At 37.0% G+C, this 18591-nt stretch overlaps 1 protein-coding gene across 4 annotated transcripts in view; it reads left to right on the top strand.

Annotated features, from left to right (window-relative positions):
• The window catches only part of LOC135211991 (probable peroxisomal acyl-coenzyme A oxidase 1), a 56228-nt gene extending 39162 nt beyond the window's left edge, over positions 1 to 17066 (top strand). For all 4 annotated transcript variants that reach the window (XM_064245256.1, XM_064245255.1, XM_064245257.1 and 1 more), the window contains exons 8-15: positions 7395 to 7555; positions 8143 to 8305; positions 8911 to 9101; positions 9243 to 9358; positions 9846 to 9985; positions 10474 to 10620; positions 10898 to 11061; positions 12031 to 17066. In XM_064245256.1, coding sequence (XP_064101326.1) covers positions 7395 to 7555; positions 8143 to 8305; positions 8911 to 9101; positions 9243 to 9358; positions 9846 to 9985; positions 10474 to 10620; positions 10898 to 11061; positions 12031 to 12127 — 1179 coding nt within the window. In that variant the 3' untranslated portion in view covers positions 12128 to 17066. The remainder of the gene's footprint in view (positions 1 to 7394; positions 7556 to 8142; positions 8306 to 8910; positions 9102 to 9242; positions 9359 to 9845; positions 9986 to 10473; positions 10621 to 10897; positions 11062 to 12030) is intronic.
• Positions 17067 to 18591: the final 1525 nt, after the last annotated feature.

The raw sequence follows: 18591 nt of genomic DNA, 5'->3' as shown, positions 1-18591 counted from the left end.
TTATCATAATAATCCTATAAGTTTGTGCAATTGTTCTCATATATTATTGCACTTACAGGCCACTCAGTGTCTGGTTGCCGATCTACAGGATCTGTGCAACCATGATGTTTGCCGGAACCATGCCCCGTGCGCAGTATTGCTTACCGGTTCCGTAGTCTGGCATCACGTAAACGGCTTTGCATGCTACGACTTGTACAACAGGTTACCTGTTCGATAAGTTACCGCACTGCTTGTTCTATACATATTGTGATGGAATTATATTACACTACTTGGGTTAGTGTTAAAAAAAAAAAAAATGAAATAAAAAAAAAAATAAATAAATAAATAAAACAATAATAATAATAATAATAAATAAATAAATAGATAACTAAATAAACAATTAAAATAAAATAAATAACTAAATAATAATCAAATAAATTACTATATAAATAAATAAATAATTAAAATTTCTGTAAATTAAATTACATTAATTAATCAACATATGTAAGCATAATGTTCAAAGATTTTACTCGAAATTGACACATTCCTTGCATTACAGACAGAGCAGTCTGTTAAGCATGCTGCACTCTCCACCCTCAAGGTCTGGGTTGGAGGTTTTGGACAGAACGTAGGGGTAGCTAAGCCTTTTTATGCTACCTCAAGATATGGCAGCCTCCCCAGCCGGGAAAGCTGCCGGATACGTTGACCCAAAAGTCGCAGCACCAATTATCAAATAAATTCAAGATTCAGTTATGGAACAGCAAGAGGCAGAATTGCCAGACCTTGGTTGGAAGAAGTCTCACTTGAACTAGTGAGGATTTGCCCATTACACTAGATATGGTTACAGGTAACAGTGTTAATGAGGCTAGCCTAGTTGGTCACCGGGGTCTTTCCTCGAGTGACTCTGATTCTTCCTCTCCCTTTACTCCAAATTCCTTCATGGGTTTCACAGGAGGTTTGCCCCCTCCCAGGTCGCATTCCTTCTCTGTGATTCCTAGATTAAAGAGAAAACCTTCGGGTAAAACCTTGCTTAAAAGCCAATCAGACACAAAGCCACCTCAAGTCCCATCCCTGCAACGTCTAGAGGTCGGATACCTCATAAGGTACCGTAGGGAGGGCTGGAAGGTTCCCTTTAGTCGGCAAAGACCTGTTCAACACGAATATTTTAAATCAGGCCAGTAGTCTTGCTAGCTTAGTCAGTTCAGTCGCAGCAAGGTTTGAAAGGGTGTTTTTAAACGTTTACGTGCACAGGACTCCCTGATTGCAGGTCTCAGACAGGAGTCGGCAGTTCCGGCACCTCCTAGTAATTTGGTGAACAAGGTCAGAGCATGCCTGACAGGTCCACGTTCCCTCCGTTCCACCCTGGTGATTTTTGGAGGGTAGTGAACTTCGCTCCGTTTGTCAGCGGGATGTTGACGGTAGAAGGTTGTGGTACACATAGACTCGAGGATTTCGAGTTATTTCCCGAAAGGTTATGGCCACCATTTATAGCTTATGTTAGGCTTATGGAGGCAGCTTCGATTAGAAAGGACAAGGTCTCCAAGGGGGACTGTTATCCTTTCTAGCAATCAGGTCTCATCAAGTATAGATATGGAGCCTAGAAGTGGATCTGCTCAAATACTAAGGTAACAACATGACGGGAACTCCTTACCTTTTACATCAAAGGTAGCAGGATTTACCCTTCAGGCAGTGACTCGGGAAGAGCCCCAGCTTAGCGAGACAGATTCCACATCATTGCTACCCCCAAGGTAGAGAGAGTTTGTGGGAAGTTTGCTGGCTACATTCTCGGCAGGCAAGCTTAAGCCAAACTGTGCAATCAACTTGTTTAGTGAGCGGCTCTGTCAGACGCACTGATCCAAGCCGGATTTGATGCTAGGACACGTCTTGCAAGGTCTCTTAACTCTCTAGTATGACGGAGACGGCGGTTCTGGAGTATGCTCATGAACCGCTGTTATAAGGTCATTGCGGAGTAGTTACTTTTAAGCATGCAATGTGCCTCGTACGGCTTTGCGGTTACTAAGAGAAATGGCAAGAAGCATGTTCTATCCGAGGCTACGATCAGGCACGAACCCAACAGCTTCTGGCTTCCTCAATCTGGGGTGCAGATCTCTTCCAGCTTCGGCAGTAAACAAGGTTCAGAATGAGGCATCACATTTTAATCAAGCATCAGATTGCGTTGGGGCATCCCTTTCAAAAGGATATTAAGAGTCTTCTTCCTCCAGTTTTAGGACTAGGAAAAGTCAAAGAAGGTACCAACCTTTCCAAGTTCCGCAACAGCACCCTGTGCTATAAGCTGTACTAATTCAGCAAGTTCCCCAACCTTCATCTTCTAAGACTCAGCCTCGGCAACAGCCTCAATTTGTCTCCCTTTCGCCGTCGGCTAGCCAACAGGTTCCCCACCCCTTTCGTCAGAGTGGAGGAACCAGAGCCCAAGGGCGAGCTAGAGGTGTATGGTCAGGAAAGGAACCCGACCCTCATCATCTCAATGAAGTTCCTCAAATAGGAGGCAGGCTGTATCTCTTTTAACATCGTTGGGAGTTCAGCAGCTGGGCGGAAAACATAGTATCTATCTATCAGCATCCAACCCAAGGGTTGATGGATTACCCCAGGGACCTTCTCCAGAAGGGAGCAGTCTCCAGGACAAAGAACTTAAAATTTCAAAGTGTCGTCTATTCAGTGTCCCAAGAAAGGGACCGACCAAAGGAGGGTGATCTTAGACTTGTCCCGTTAAAAAACTTGTACATTCCTTGCGACAAGTTCTAAAGGCTGACCATCTCTCAGGTACGGGCCTTACTTCCCGTGGGGGCGTCACCACCTCTATAGGTCTTACAGACGCCTATTATCATGTCCCGACGGCTCAGCACTCCCATCCATTCCTGGGCTTCAAACTAGTAAAGAAGCTTATTCCTTCAAGGTGATGTGATGCCCTTTGGGCTGAATATAGCCCCAGGTTTTCACGGAACTGGCGGAGGTAGTGGTGCAGGAGCTAAGGTCTCAGGTTTTATTGGTAGTGGCGTACCTAAACGACTGGCTAATCTGGGAGATGGTCAAAGACAAGTTTATGAAAGCCATGGACGGGCTCATATCTTTCTGGAATATATAGGGTTCAAGATCAACAGGACCAAGTCCCGATTGGCCCCAGAATCCGAAGTTCCAGTGGCTAGGTTTCCATTGGGGCTTGGATTCACACAACCTTTCCATTCCATCAGGGAAGGGGATGCCAAGGTAACAAGCCAATTCTTAAAATGCAAAAAGGCTTCGAGAAGGAATCAGGAGACGATCCTAGGCTCGCTCCAATTTGCGTCAGTCACAGACGTTCTGTTGAAAGCCAAGCTCAAGGACATCAATCGAGTTTGACGTTCAAGGCCAATGCCAAGTGTCGCGACAAGTTCGGCCGGGTACCTCTGATTCCCAAGGAACGTCTACGTCCATGGGCAATAGCCGAAAACCTAGCCAAAGAGTTACAGTTGCAGTTCCCTCCCCCGTCCCTACTGATGCATACAGTCGCATCACTATCAGGTTGGGGAGGTTATTCACAGCACAACAAGGTTCAGGGAACTTGGTCACCTCAGTTCCAAAAGCTTCACATCAACATCCTGGAAGCTATGGCAGTGTTTCTGACCTTAAAGAAGCTCCGTCCTCCGGAGGAGACTCATATCAGATTGGCTCTCGACAGTGCAGTAGTGATACATGGTATAAACAGAGGTGGTGGTCCAAGGTCAAGTCATGTGAACCACAGGGTGATAGCAATTTTTTTCTCTAACTGACAAGAACACCTGGCATCTATCGGCTACCCATCTGGCAGGATTCCACAATGTAGTAGCAGACGCATTGTCCCGGTCAGTCCCCCTGGAGCCAGATGGTCACTGGACCAGGAATCCTTCGAGAGGGTTTGTAGGAGAGTACCGGGTCTGAAAGTAGATATGTTCGCTACAGGGGCAAACCACAAGCTGCCTTGTTACGTAGCCCAAAGTATGGACCCTCTAGCATACGCTACGGACGCCCTGAGTATAGATTGGAACCAGTGGAGGGAGGTTTATTTATTCCCTCCAGTGAACCCTCTCCTGAAGGTGTTGCACAAGGTTAAATCCTTCAAAGGTCAGGTGGCTCTCATAGCTCCTTACTGGCCCAAGAACAATTGGTTTCTCCTTCTCCTAGAACTAGGTCTTCATCCTCACCCTCTCCCGGGCTTGAGGCTGACGCAACAAGTTCAAACGGTGACTGTGTTCGATTCCTCAGGTCTTCACAAAACCCTATCTTTATGGATTTCATGAAGTTTGCAGGTAGGAGGGTAGGGGACATTGATCCACAGAACATTCTGTTCTTGGAGTCAGACAAAGAGAATCTACACTTTGCCAGTATGATTCAGCAGTTAAACAATTGCCTACATTTCTCAGGAAATCAATGTCAAAGTAATGACAATGAACGTGACTATAACATTCTTCAGGCCTTTATTCGAACAAGGCTTGGCAGTTGCCACAATAACAACCACTAAGTCAGCTCCGAAAAAGATTTTCTTCTCGGGTTTGGTATAAATCTAACTGAGTCTTATTTCACCTCAATCCCAAGGGCTTGTGCACGCCTGCGGCCATTCAAAGGCCGTCGTCAGTGTCATGGTTTCTTAACGATGGTCTCAGGTTAGACTCTAAAACAGACAACTTCAAATGTGATTGCCAAACCCTTTTGCGTAGGGCACTGTTTTTATTAAGTCTGGCTTCAGGTGCCAGAACATCGGAGATGTCATCTTTATCTAGTGGCCAAGGGCATATAGAATTCCTTCCCTCGGGTTACGTGTTGCTTTCACCAAATAATTATTTTATGGCTAAGAATGAGAACCCTTTGGTAAGGCGATCCCCCTGGAAGGTTGTTCCGCTTCCGCAACATCCATCTTTATGTACTGTTAAAACCACAAAGGACTATTTATCTAGCACATCTACCTTTTCCGAAGGCCCCCCCCCCCTCCTTTTCATGTGGGGCGGTGGTGGTACCATATCCCTAAAGGGCATTACGCAGCAGTTTTTGTATTTTACCAAGGAAGTCAGCCCAGGGTCCTTTCCCAAAGCGCGTGCTATTTGGGCTATAACAACTTCTGTAAAATTCTTCAAATATATGAACTTTGATGATCTGAAGAAATATACTGGTCGGCAGTCGCACTGGGTTTTCCAAAGCTTTACCTAAGTCCTTGGAGGATCTTAAATATCAGGCAATAGCTGTAGGGAGGTCAGTGTCTCCTTGCAACATCAATATAGTACTGTCCTTGTGTCATATGAATATTTTCCATTATGCCAGTTTTATTGAACATCCTACCTATTGCAGCAAATCTCTTTGCTATTTCACTGGTCTATGGTGTTAGTTTATACAATTTAATATTCTGTTTCATTTCAGAGTGATGTAGCTTGGTGTTTCTCTGGTACAATTTCACGGGAGCGACACGGCTGAGCCCAGAAAAGGGATTTTGACGTAGGAAAAATCTATTTCTGGGCAGAGGGAAGCCGTGTCGCCCAGTGAAATCCCCCCCTGGTTTTTTTCCCTCCCTTGCAGTGCACCAAGCTTCATTGCTATCGATAAGTATGACGTCACAGCCGCCTTCAACGGGGTAGCTAGGTGTGACCTATGGGTCGGCTCCCCGTATTTAGGGTCTTTTGATGAGGAAAAGGCTAATTGGAGGGGTTGCTGTGGTAGTGTTTAACACTCGCCCAGTTTTATACCGACACCTTTTATATAGGTGAGCGAGTCAGAGGCTTCTGACATGTCCAATTTAGCAGTTCTCTGGTATTATAGCAATATTTTACTAGAAATAGTGCTAAAGCAGACATATTTCACTGGGCGACACGGCTTCCTCGCCCAGAAATAGATTTTTCCTACGTCAAAATCCCTTTTATGATAAAAAAATTATTTACTATTCTTGGTTTATATAATTTTGTGGTTAATCCTCACCATCTCCCATGAATTTATTAAAAAATTCTTGTGCCATTCTCTCTATCTCTCTGTATACAGTTACTACATACTTTATTGAGAAAAGACAGCATAACATGTTATTTTACTTACGGAATCCATTTATACGGTAGTGATCTAATCACCATCAAGATATTTAAAATCCAAATTTTATATGTAGACAACTCAATACCTCTAGACTCCAGTAGTATTGTAGTAATTTTTCTGTGATGACGCATAAACTCTCTCTCAACCAGACAAGAAATAATGTATGGAAACTAGAACTGAAGAGATATAACACATCCCATTGTGGGAACTTCTTTACATACAAGATATGTGACACATGGAATAAACTGCCACCAGAAGTTGTAAACATCAACAGTTTGGAAAGAGTTTAAAAGAAAGCTAGACAAAATCATTAGGACACTGTAAATGAACAGTAAAACCTGCTCCAAGAGATAAGTGAGCACACAATGTCTCCTTGGATGGACTAATAAATCTTTAAGACATCCTAATCCTTGTAACTCTCTCTTTCTCTCTCTCTCTCTCTCTCTCTTGTATATCAGTACTGTACTGTACATATCTTTTAATGAAAGTAATATCAATTACTGTACCATAAACATAAAAAAAAGAAAATAAACAAATCTAGCAAGTTATTGACAGAGCTAGGGTTGCCATATTTTTTATTGTTTTTGTTTGATTTACTGTACCATATTTCGTTACAAGTTTAGTTTACTATGATTATCTCACATATTAACATTACACAAGAGAACATTCTCTTTCCAGCCATAGTTTAAGTGCCTTTTGAATTCTCGTCCACAGCAAGTTACTGTGCTTCGATGTATAAACACTTCAATTCTCTCTCTCTCTCTCTCTCTCTCTCTCTCTCTCTCTCTCTCTCTCTCTCTCTCTCTCTCTCTCTCTCTCTCTCTCTCTCAAACAGTATACATACCCTTCAATAAAAAAAACAGCAACATATTAATGAAACATTATTTCACTTACAGAATCCATTTATACTGTGCTTAGATTTCTATGTAAAAACTAGTTTTTCTCTCCTCCCTCTCAAACAGTATACATATCCTGTAAAAAAAAAAAATGCAAAATATCAGTGAAACACTATTTCACTTAAAGAATACATTTATACTGTGCTTAGACTTTGATGTAAAAACCACAGCTCTCTCTCTCTCTCTCTCTCTCTCTCTCTCTCCATTGTATTTTATGGCTTGTTAACAGGTAAAGGGGTTAAAACATTAATTAAATCAAGACCTTTTCTAGTCAGAGAGAGCTTGGCAACTTACTTGTGGAAAAATACTGTATAATACTAGTCATTTATTTATTATCCGTAACAGCATATCACTGCCTTTTCAGCTAGGTTTAAAGCTATTAGAAAAACAAAACTTAGGTTTGTTTGTCTTAATTTGAACATTTTATATTAATTTTTTTTTGTAATAATATAATCTCCCTGGTTTTATTTTCTTTAGGATGGAACATACATAAGGCCCAAAAATGATAAACTTACTTATGGAACAATGGTGTTTGTCAGAGTAGCTATTTGCCATGATTCATGTCGACAACTACAAAGAGCAGTCACTATTGCTACTCGTTATTCTGCTGTCCGACATCAGTCTGAGCTGATTCCTGGGTAAGTGGAATGTGTTAATCAATTTTTATTATGAAAGCTATGAATTATGTTCAATAACGTAGTTTCATGAATTTCTCTGTTGTTCCACATCAGTTTTTTGTGTGACAGATGACTTGTTAGTATTCTGGAAATGTGTACTGATCTTAGAGGCCTTGCTCATAGCCCACTCTACAAAATATTTTTTAAACCAGTCAACAATTTTTTTATATATCTTGTGACAGCCAGATAGATAAGTAAACAACCTGGGGTTGAACAAGTTTTGTTAGTTGAGGTAAAAATTCTAAAAAAATTAGACCACTGTAGTGGGGATGAAAAATATTTTAAAACAGGAGAGCAGCACTTGTAGAAGCAGTTGAAACTTAAACCAACCAAAATACTTTTTAATTTTTTTTTTTTGTACACTTAATACAATTCTTGTGATAAACCTGGACCTATTTAAATAAACAATTTTACTCCCCACAAGTTGGTTCATTTCAAAACTTGACTTGAATTACAAGTATTTTTTTCCTTTGGAGAAGGTTTTTGGTGTAGAATAGCTGAGGCTAGTTTGTGTAAGATCACCGAGTCTCAGCTGTCTTCCTTTACAGTGAACCAGAACCTCAGATTCTTGATTATCAAACTCAGCAGTACAAGTTATTACCATTGATAGCATCAGTATTTGGAATTCAGTTTGCGGCAATGCATGTTTGGAAGACCTACCAACAATTGACAGAGGATATAGAAGCAGGAAGCACTGCTTTGTTACCTGAGGTGAGTTTCATTCATCTTTTTGTTCTGTGAATTTGATAAATACTGTAGAATACTGTTTTGGCCACTTGCCCCAATTCTTGGCTGGGAATAAAGTTGCCAACTAATTTTGTTGGATTTGCATTTTGATGTATAATGTAGATGCCAGTCCTAATAGAAATTTAGAATGCATTAATAAATGACAAGGCTCTTTTGAATGAATCTTGTTGATTAGGTGAACTTGTGAGTATTATGTTCTATTTTTGTTGCCTATGTTCTCATGCTTACATTTTTGCAGTATTACTATATTAAGCTTAATGGTTGATCTTAATCAGTTAAATCAGAGGTGAGATTGCTCATTAGTTAGCGAAGACCATAATATTTTGTCTTGTTGTTAACAAACCTAGAACAAGCAAGTATGTACTAGTTCTAGGAATGTAATCCAGGACTTCATTGAGAATTATTCTGAAATCCTCAGTGGTGTCGTGTAGAATAACCTTGGTTGAGGATATCATTCTCATTGTCTAGTATGACACAACAGCAAAATATTATACTACATCCTGTATTTTGAATAGCTATCATATTTATTTTTGATGAAATTTATCATTAATTAAGGTATATGATTTCAGGTACATATTTTATCATGTGGTTTAAAGGCCTTAAGTTCAAGCGATACCAGTTCTGGAGTTGAAATCTGCCGTCTAGCATGTGGAGGTCATGGCTATTTGGCTTCATCTAACCTCCCACGTATATATACCAACACAACTGCAGCCATAACCTATGAGGGAGAAAACACTGTCATGTGGCTGCAAGTAGCAAGGTAAAGTTATCATTCCATGACTGTCTTCCATTAGGTAATAAAATTCACTAAATGGAAGTGGCTGCACTTTGCAGGTTGAAAATAATTTTAATTGATATCAGTAAATGACCTTTGTTCTAATGTATTTAAATATGTTCTCAGGTACCTTATCAAATCATGTCGAGAAGCTAGTCAAGGTCAACCTTTGACTAAATCTGTGTCTTATCTCACTGCAAACCCAGTATCTGCACACGAAAACAAAGATCTATCTAATGCAGGTAGTGTTTAAAACTTTTTCCATAGTTATATGTATAGAAAAGATTTAGTCGGAGAGTTTTTGTGATGTGTGCTGATGTGATTTTAAAAGGTTAATATCTTGTAAGTAAAGGCAAAAGATTGCAAACGCAGTATCTGCACACAAAAACAAAGATCTATCTAATGCAGGTAGTGTTTAAAACTTTTCCATAGTTTTATGTATAGAAAAGATTAAGTTGGAGAGTTTTTGTGGTGTGTGTGCTGATGTGGTTTTAAAAGGTTAATATCTTGAAAGTAAATGCAAAGATAATTATAACCAGTGTTTTTACAAATACAGTATTTGACTCTAATTAAATATTTTTTGTATTTAGGTTTTTTGTGTAGCATTGTTTGTTGATGTAATTTTTCCAGTCTTCTTACCTGGCTAGGATAAATGTTTATTAAGTAATGACAAATATGCCAAAACAAATGAGTAGAAATAGCCTAAACATTTGGTATCTCCTTTTCCAGGCTTAGTGGAAGTTTTCAAGAGTGCCGTGTCTTCCATGGTCTCTGAAAACTACAAAAGGTTGCAGCAGTGTTGTGATGAAGGGGAACAATATGAACTTGCTTGGAACAGATGTTCAGTGCTACTAGCTCAGTGTGCAGAGGTAAATGTTGTTTTGTTAAGATTGGTTAAATGTAACATTGATATAATAAAGGCAGGTACTTTCTTAGATAATACAAGAATTCAACTAAATTCGTGGATATTCTAATAATTTATCTTTATTCATTTTATTAATTAAAACCTTTTGTAGGGCTGATGTAGCAATTATATAAACATTAACAAAATTTGTGAATGGTCCTTTGTGTACAATCCATAATTTACATATTCCCTTTTCCAATCCTGGCTGGGAATGACCTTAGGAAAATTTCAAATGATAGCTAACCAGTTGATTTTCCTGAGGTATAGATGCCTACAAGGGTTCTTGAAATAATATGCGAGTGTTATTCTTAGGTTATTGTTCTTTTATGGGTTACAGGGAAATTTTCCTAAACTTTTCAGTTTTTGTCATAAACTGAGTTATGAGCTTTGCTGCTGGAACATCTGAAGCTCAAAAGAAAACTCTTCTCGCTAATTTTATTGTTTTGTTAACAGGCTCATACACGATACTTTGTCTGTGAACAGTATGTTCAGAATGTTGAGAATCTGGAATTTAGTGATGGAGTTCGCAGCATTTTGCGCCAGTTGTGTCGTCTCTACCTCATTCACCAGATTACACTGAACCAGGGATTGTTTTTGAGGGTAAGTTGAGTTACCATTGTATTTAAAGACAGGGTGTCTTTTATAAAAATATCCACTGCATGTGTTTGTTATTGAGCTATTAAATCAAAAGTATTGTATTCAGAAAATTAGAATTATTAATATGAATTTGTTTACATCGTGAAAAATTAAATATTTAGTCCTTTGTCTGGACTTCTGGGTTCCAAAGCACCCTCCAATTCAAGCACAACCCATTTCAGAAAACACTTATTTCTCTTTTATAAAAATCATAGTAACTAAATATTTTTGTAAATTATAGACAGGGACCCTTTCCTCTGCTCACATCAGTACTTTGGAAGGAGAACTCTGTGAATTACTGGCCCTGCTTCGTCCAAATGCTGTTAATATAGTTGATTCTTTTGATCTCCATGATCGAGTGCTAGACTCAACACTTGGATGCTGGGATGGGGATGTGTATCAAAGGTGAGACAGCTTTTGCATTTAGTTTATGTTTTATTCAGTTGTAGTATTCCATGGAAGCTTGACAAATGAACAGTAATTTTAATCTGTTATTATGAGTTAGTGAAATATTAAAATTTGATTATTAATTTCTACAAATATTGTGTAATTACATATCTGTTTTAAGATATCTTTTAAATTTGTGTTTCACATTAGTATTATTGCAATAATGCTCGTTTCTTGGCTGATTTTTTCTCTTCCATATACCTGTACCAAAGTGGTATTCAGAGGTATCTTGTGAAGTAAGCTCATTTTTTTATTTGTTTCTCAGGATGTAAACATTTTGAGAAGTGATAAGTGCAGTAATAAAACCTGATTTTATGTTCAGATATGCTGTGTCAGTACATAAAAATATTTGTATTTAATAAGATTTTCCTCTTTGTTCATGTATGATAACTTTCACTCAGGTTCAGGGAGTACTCTTTACATTTCATGACTGTATTTGTGTACTCTTTTATCAACCAATCTGGAATATCACATGACTCTTCAAATTCTGCCAATAGTTTCTCATATATCCTGTTTATCACATGAGTTCTATATTCAGTAGATGAAACTAGGCTAGGTTTACCAAAATTATGGAACACAAAGTTAGTTGTATCAAAGGCACACCTTGTATAAGAGCAAGTTTTTCCAAATGTCCCAACCTGGCAGCAACTCATTTGATAGCATGGCATTCAGGGCACTTCTGAGTGACCGTAATAGAAATCAACACAAAATAAGTGGTGTATTTCAATTATAGACTGTATGTTGATTTACATGCAATTTATAAGGCAGTGATTCATATTTTTGTTGTACTTTTGTAGCACAAAGAGTTTTGGTTGAAGTACAAGACTTATTTCAGATGTATACTGTATTGTTTACAAGGTGGGTAGCATTCACTGATTATACTTTATATCTTGCCTTTTTAGCTCAAAATGTTTTTGATGTTTACAGGATGTTTGAGGAAGCTTTGAAGAGTCCCCTGAATCAAACAGATGTTCCTGAAGCATATCACAAGTATCTACGACCTTTAATGAAATCAAACTTATAAATTGATAGAATCACTGTTGAGTGTTAAAGATATTTTATATATTTTCTAGATATTTTTATATATATAATAGAATTTGTTTTATTGTATATATGTCTATTAACCAAAACAATTATTATATATGTAGTAGTAGTTATTTTTTACACCAGGCCTGGCCTTCACCTGACTACTGCATAAATGCTGATTTAGGCAAGCCATAATAAAGTAGTGCTCAGATATTACCAGTAGCATAATGAGATTTTTTTTGAAGAGTGTGATGATAATTTTATCATCCTTGCACTAACAATTGATGTTTGGATTGTAGCTGTATAAAGAGCCAACTGCTACCAAACAGCCATCATGACTAATAAAATCTTTTCAGATCTTGGTTATATCAGGAGAAAAATGAAATGTATGCAGTTTTACTCAGGAGAAATCACTTGAATTGTTTATAAATTAATAGGGGTAATTTTGGAAACACCATGATGTGTATTTTGCTTAAAGCTGTGTATGCACATTATTGAACTTATATATAGTTTTAGAATACTGTATCTGAAAAAGATTCTTAAAAACATTACACAGTAAGAGATTGTTGCTATTTTAAATATGTAGAATTGTAGGCCTTGCCTATAGAATTCTGCCCTGAAGATGAGGTTTGGGGAGCAGTTGGAACTTTAAATAGAAAGGCAACCAGTGGTCTGAAAGTGTTGGTTCAGTTGAAGATCTTATAGTAATTATAACTTTATTCAATGTTTACATGTAAATTTGAAATTACTGTTGAAGACTGGTGTGATTAATTACCTGATGATGATAACTGCCAAAGGCCAGGCTAATTATATTGGGTATTATTTTATGGACCTTGCTAATTAAGGGATAAAATTATTTGTTTATAGTTATAAGGCCAATGTATTAAAGAACGGACTTCCCTTACTGTATATAAATTTTAGCCCAAGAAATCCATTCAGTGACCGTTTCTTTTTTGTCCTGATCCACCGTAATCCAAAATTCAAATATCTACTTTCCTTATATTAAATACTCTCCCTGAGCAAAATTAATATGGTACAAAGCCCTTATAATAACCTTCAAACCCTTATGGTACAAAGTTAATATTACTGATTTGAAAAATTTACAAAATTTAAATTTGTACCATCATATAAGTCTACCGAAATTCAGTCCTCTTAGATATAATGGCAAATATCTTATGCCTCCAGTTGAACAACTTTAGGTGTATCATAAGTAAAATTTTAAAGATATTGGTTGAAAAAGATGTGGAAATAACAGCCTGAAGCTATGCAAGGTTTTAAGATGTGGGAGTAACCTAACTATGGGCGGATGATGTGTCGGCATTACCTGGACCAAGTTTCAAGTCTACTGAGCACAGGTCAGGTGTTGATTAGTTTAGATAGGATAAGGCGCTGTTGGTTAATTTTAATGGTACTTTAATCAAATTTACTGTATTCTATTGTCACAAGCTATATTGTGCTGACATGATACAAATTATGTGCTCCATTTTGTGGGTTATTTGTGGAAAATCCCTCATAATTGCAAAACCTGAATGAATTTTTATTATACTCATGTTTCATATTCACTCTACTATATGTCATACCTAGCACAAGACAATATTCCAAACTTTTTAAGCATACTGATTTCCATTGTTCATTTAGTGGCCAGCCCTAGGAAGGGCATTCTAAATTGCATGTTGTGCATTATCATATTTATTACTCTTACTCTATATGGTATGCAAAAAAAATTCCAAAACATTATGAAATATAGTTTTAGAAAGATATTACTTTATTCAAATGTTTGAGGTTTTCTCGGAAGAGTACTGGTTACTGTCAAGGTTCACTGAAATGATGCTAATATGAGACTCCTCCATATTTGCAGGTATATGTTTTAAATCTAGCATGTATCATGTGCTGTGAAGTGCATTTTGTATTTGTGAATTTGTTAGTGCATAGATCCAAACCAAGCAATACTTTTAACATAGACATGTAAATTTTTTTCCTAGTAGAGGATGTCTTAGCCACTTGTGTATGCCCTTTAAACACATGGAACACTAGCACAGGACTTATAAGTTAACACTCACTATATGGTGAGTGTACATTATATGCAGAATATGATGTTGTTTACAGATTAAATATAAAGCACAAAATTAACAAGTCTGCTATGTTGCATCTTTTAGAGGGATGCCCTAGATAATTTGGTTGAGATGGAAACTTGAAAAAAAGTTTACAGTTTAAGGAACGGACACTGCTAACAAAGCACAATGGAAGGGGGACCCCATTAAATGTAATTTTATTGAAGTATTATGAGACAGCAATAAGGAAGACAAATGTAGTGTGTTTTGCAAAGTAGTTATGTTTATGCTACTTTGCTCAAAGTTAATGTTTTGAAAGTGGTTCTGATGAAAACACATTTTAGTCCCATTTTAGATATATTTAAAGTGTTCATGTGCCAACAAAGCTGAAATATTTGACATCATAATATGCTGTTTGGTAATAGTCTTATTAGAATATAAATGAAAGAATGTGGTCCATATATTTGACCTCCAGACTTCCAGCTTGAACTAGTAAAAAAAACTGCAATATCTGATATAACTGTAATAGTTTAGTTCATCTAAGATAGATATATAGGTCAGAAAAGTATTTGCTTTCACATAATGAATGCAAAAAGTTAAAAGGGACATTATTTCAAATTATAGTAACTAGCTTAACAATGTTTAGTCTTGGTACCCCATATTTTATAGAGAGAACAGATTGGATCATTCATTAAAAGACTACTGAATTAAATGGCAAAATAGGTATCTATCTGAATCCACTTATAGTGTAATGTTTGAAGCCTTTAGTGGAATAATTTAAAACATACTTTGAGTATCCACGAACTAAAATTTCTGTGCACTGATAAGTTTGAAATGTACTGACAGTGTACTCCATAATAAACACTCTCTTGTAATATTTGTTATGCTTGAATTTCATGGAGTACAACATCTTAAGTTAATTACACAGCCTGTTAGGCAGTCATTATTTTAAGGGTTTTTGCAGTGTGTAGCATGATTTGTTTTTATTATCCTCTTTTCATAATATGAAGCTGATATTGTTTTCTTTACATGATGAAGGTTTCACACTACTGGGAAGTTAGAACGTATTTTTATTACAGGAGGTATCTTGACTTCTCAGCATATTAAAGTACAAGCCTATTATGTTTTTGTTTTAGCTCTACAAGTTACTATACTTTGAAATAATGGCCCTTTTATCTTTTTGCACTCATTACGTGAAAGCAAATGAGTGTCTCGCTGGAAGTTGGTCTCCCTCTTAATCTTTGTACTGTATATGAGCATGTGTATAGGGAAATGGAGCTTCTCGATGAATCTTTTTCTAATGTGTTAGCGTTATTTGAAAAAGTTGAGAAGATTCTTTAATATTTAAACATTTTAATAAACTGTCCATTTCCATTTCCCAACAAGTCCTTTAAGATTTCATGTTTGACTAAAGGACGAAGTTTTAATGGAATATCTTCACCGCACTGGGTGTTGCTTTCTTCCATGCTGTGCAATCGCTGCAAGTTGAAATGTTATTAAATTTTCTTTTGATTACACTTTAATATACATATAGATCAAGGCGTAGGTAATATCGAAGTTTTTGGTTTAAAAAACTACTTAGCTTACATGATTTTAGGTATTTCTTAGTACTTAATTAAATATTTTTGACTCTCTCACATACTATGAAGGTAGACAGCTCATGCTGTATTTCATCATGCATTTTCACTCTTACTTTTAGCAAAGTTTTAGATGTTGGATATAATGTTCAGTAGTACAACTTTGTATGGTCTGTAAATTACATAACCAATTTGTGTACATAAATGGTGCTAACAATGTTAAAAGTAAGTATTGACCACTATGTGCATGGAATAGCAATATGGAATTTGGAAAGGTATATGTAGCAGAACTTTTGATATAGTGTATATTTGAGTGTCATAAATACAATTATTGTCACTTAGCTTTTATATGTAAGTACTGAAAGACAGGGTTATTTCATTCATTACATTCATTAAAGTAATTTTACTGAATTTGCCATCGTGCCTAACCAAATGTCCTCAAAATTTATGTTTTTAATGTCTTAGTTGATAGTCTGTGTATCAAAAGAACTTTGTTGATTTCCTTTGGTGTGGCAATAAGCACATATCTTTTTGCTAGGTTTTATTTGTTGTTTACATCTTCAAATAATACTTGAGGGTAGTGGTGATTATTACCTGTATTTGACCAGTGTGAATTTGATTGCTTTCCCAAAAATGAAAATATCCTTGAAATGAAGTTTACAGTGTGGAGTCTATAAGGAATGATTTGTGCATTTACCATGTTTTAGTCATGTTGCTTAACAACAACCGTGGTTCTAATGCATAAATTTTTTCATAAAGTTTTATAAGAATAAGGCATTTAGTAGTCATTGTATACTTGTTAGTTAATGGACCCCTTTCATATTTTTTTATGGTCCTTAGTTGCCATAGTTGCTTTAATGACTGTTAAAGAACTGAAATATTTTGAAGGATAAAAAATGTATTGCATAAATTATAATAAAAGTTATAATATTTGATGCCAAAAGTAGAGCAGGAATGCATTACTAGTTACTGGGACCATAAGCAAGTATTGTAAAGGAGATTTTCTGAAAGCAGAACCGCACAATACTCTCTTGATTTTATTTGTTTCTAGTTTACTTGTTAGTTATTCATCTTCTGCTGACAGAGGTGGGCAACTGATTTTCTCTCCATTTATGAATTATTATATTAACTTGACAAATGTCTGTAAATTTTGTCAAATTTAGACTAAGCTTGAGAAAATAGTATGTATATATACTTGTGGAATTAGTAATTAAGTTGCTATAATTCATTTGTAAATTCAAAATGATTATTGGTTGGTGATAAAACCTGTTTTGATTTTATATAATGAAATTATATTTATCAGACTGCATTTAGTGTATTATTTACCAGTTTCATGATTTATGGTTACTTAATGTTAGCTTCAATTACATTAGTTTACTAAAATATTAACAATGACCGTGGTTCTAACGCATAAAAATTGAGCACCTCAGTGGTGTGATCAGTATGGTCTTGACCTCCACGAATCAAGAATCAGTTGGGCGGAGAACCAGAACCTACTCCGCCTAAGGAGGAGGTGCCAAATTCGAACCGAGGGTGGCTGAATTTGAGAACAACAGAAGAAGCCAGAGAGGACCGGCAGCCGTCGTTCAGTAAAGAAGTAGAAATATTGCCAGGGTCCAAAAATAGATTTATAAGCTTTGTAGTTGAAACTAGTATTCTTTGCAACAGTAAAGAAAGAAACTCTGCCGTTCGTCTCATTCAAACTTCTCCTGAGAGACGAAGCCGATTAAGATGACTAATCCAGAACTAACATTAAGAAGAAGCGTCAAGTTAAACATAGAGCCAGACTGCAGAACAAATCATCAAGAAGAAGAAGCAGGTAAGGGAACAGAGCTTGAACACACTGCCTTAAAAAAGGGCACAACAGACAAATGTCTGTAAAGTTTTGTCAAATTTAGACTCAGCTTGAGAAAATAGTGTATATATACTTGTGGAATTTGTAATTAAGTTGCTATAATTCATTTGTAAATTCAAAATGATTATTGGTTGGTGATAAAACCTGTTTTGATTTTGTATAATGAAATTATATTCAACAAATTTTATTTATCAGACTGCATTTATTGTTTTATTTACCAATTTCATGATTTATGGTTACTTAATGTTAGCTTCAATTACATTACTTAACTAATATATTATAGACTGTTACTGAGGACATGGCAAGATCAACAGATATACTGAAATTGGACTGTCCAGGGATTGCTGATCTCTACTGGGTAAATGAAAATGTGAGTTAAAGTGTTCTCGATTGTGGTACAGTTTGCCTCGCAAGAAGAGGCAGTGGCTTAGCCAATGTTCCCATCGCCCCTGCCTTCTTAATTTACAAGTTTTTTCATGACTTGTTACGTGCTTAATGAGAGAAATGGAAAGAAATAATTACCTTGTTCAAGCCTAATATAAAGGCCCATCATATTGATATGCATGACCACTCCTACACACAGGGCATGCTGTGCACACAGGAGGTGGAAAAGCTCATTGGACACCTCTCCCTCAAGTGAGAGCACTGTGTGTGCTCATTCCCAAGCAAAAAAAACATTGCCAGCTCCCTGTGAACCCTGAGGAGGCACATAGGGGAGAGCCTACCCCTTTGCCAAAACATATGTGGTCCACAGATTGCATGCACAGAGCGGACATGATGCATGTGGCCCCTTTCTGTGTGTCTCATTGGAGCAAAAGCAGAGAGAGGGGTTGTCCCAAGCAACCATACACACCTGATCATAGATGCAGCAAGAGCAAGGTGCACATCCACCTGAGCTCAAGAGCTCATGTTGGGACGAGGTGGGAGCAGCCCTTTCATCTGCATGGATGGGTATGAGAGTAACCCTACCTGCCTACCA

The sequence above is a fragment of the Macrobrachium nipponense genome, chromosome 40 (assembly GCF_015104395.2).
Source record: "Macrobrachium nipponense isolate FS-2020 chromosome 40, ASM1510439v2, whole genome shotgun sequence".
Classification (NCBI taxonomy): Eukaryota; Metazoa; Arthropoda; class Malacostraca; order Decapoda; family Palaemonidae; genus Macrobrachium; species Macrobrachium nipponense.
This window is presented reverse-complemented; position numbering and strand designations above follow the sequence as displayed.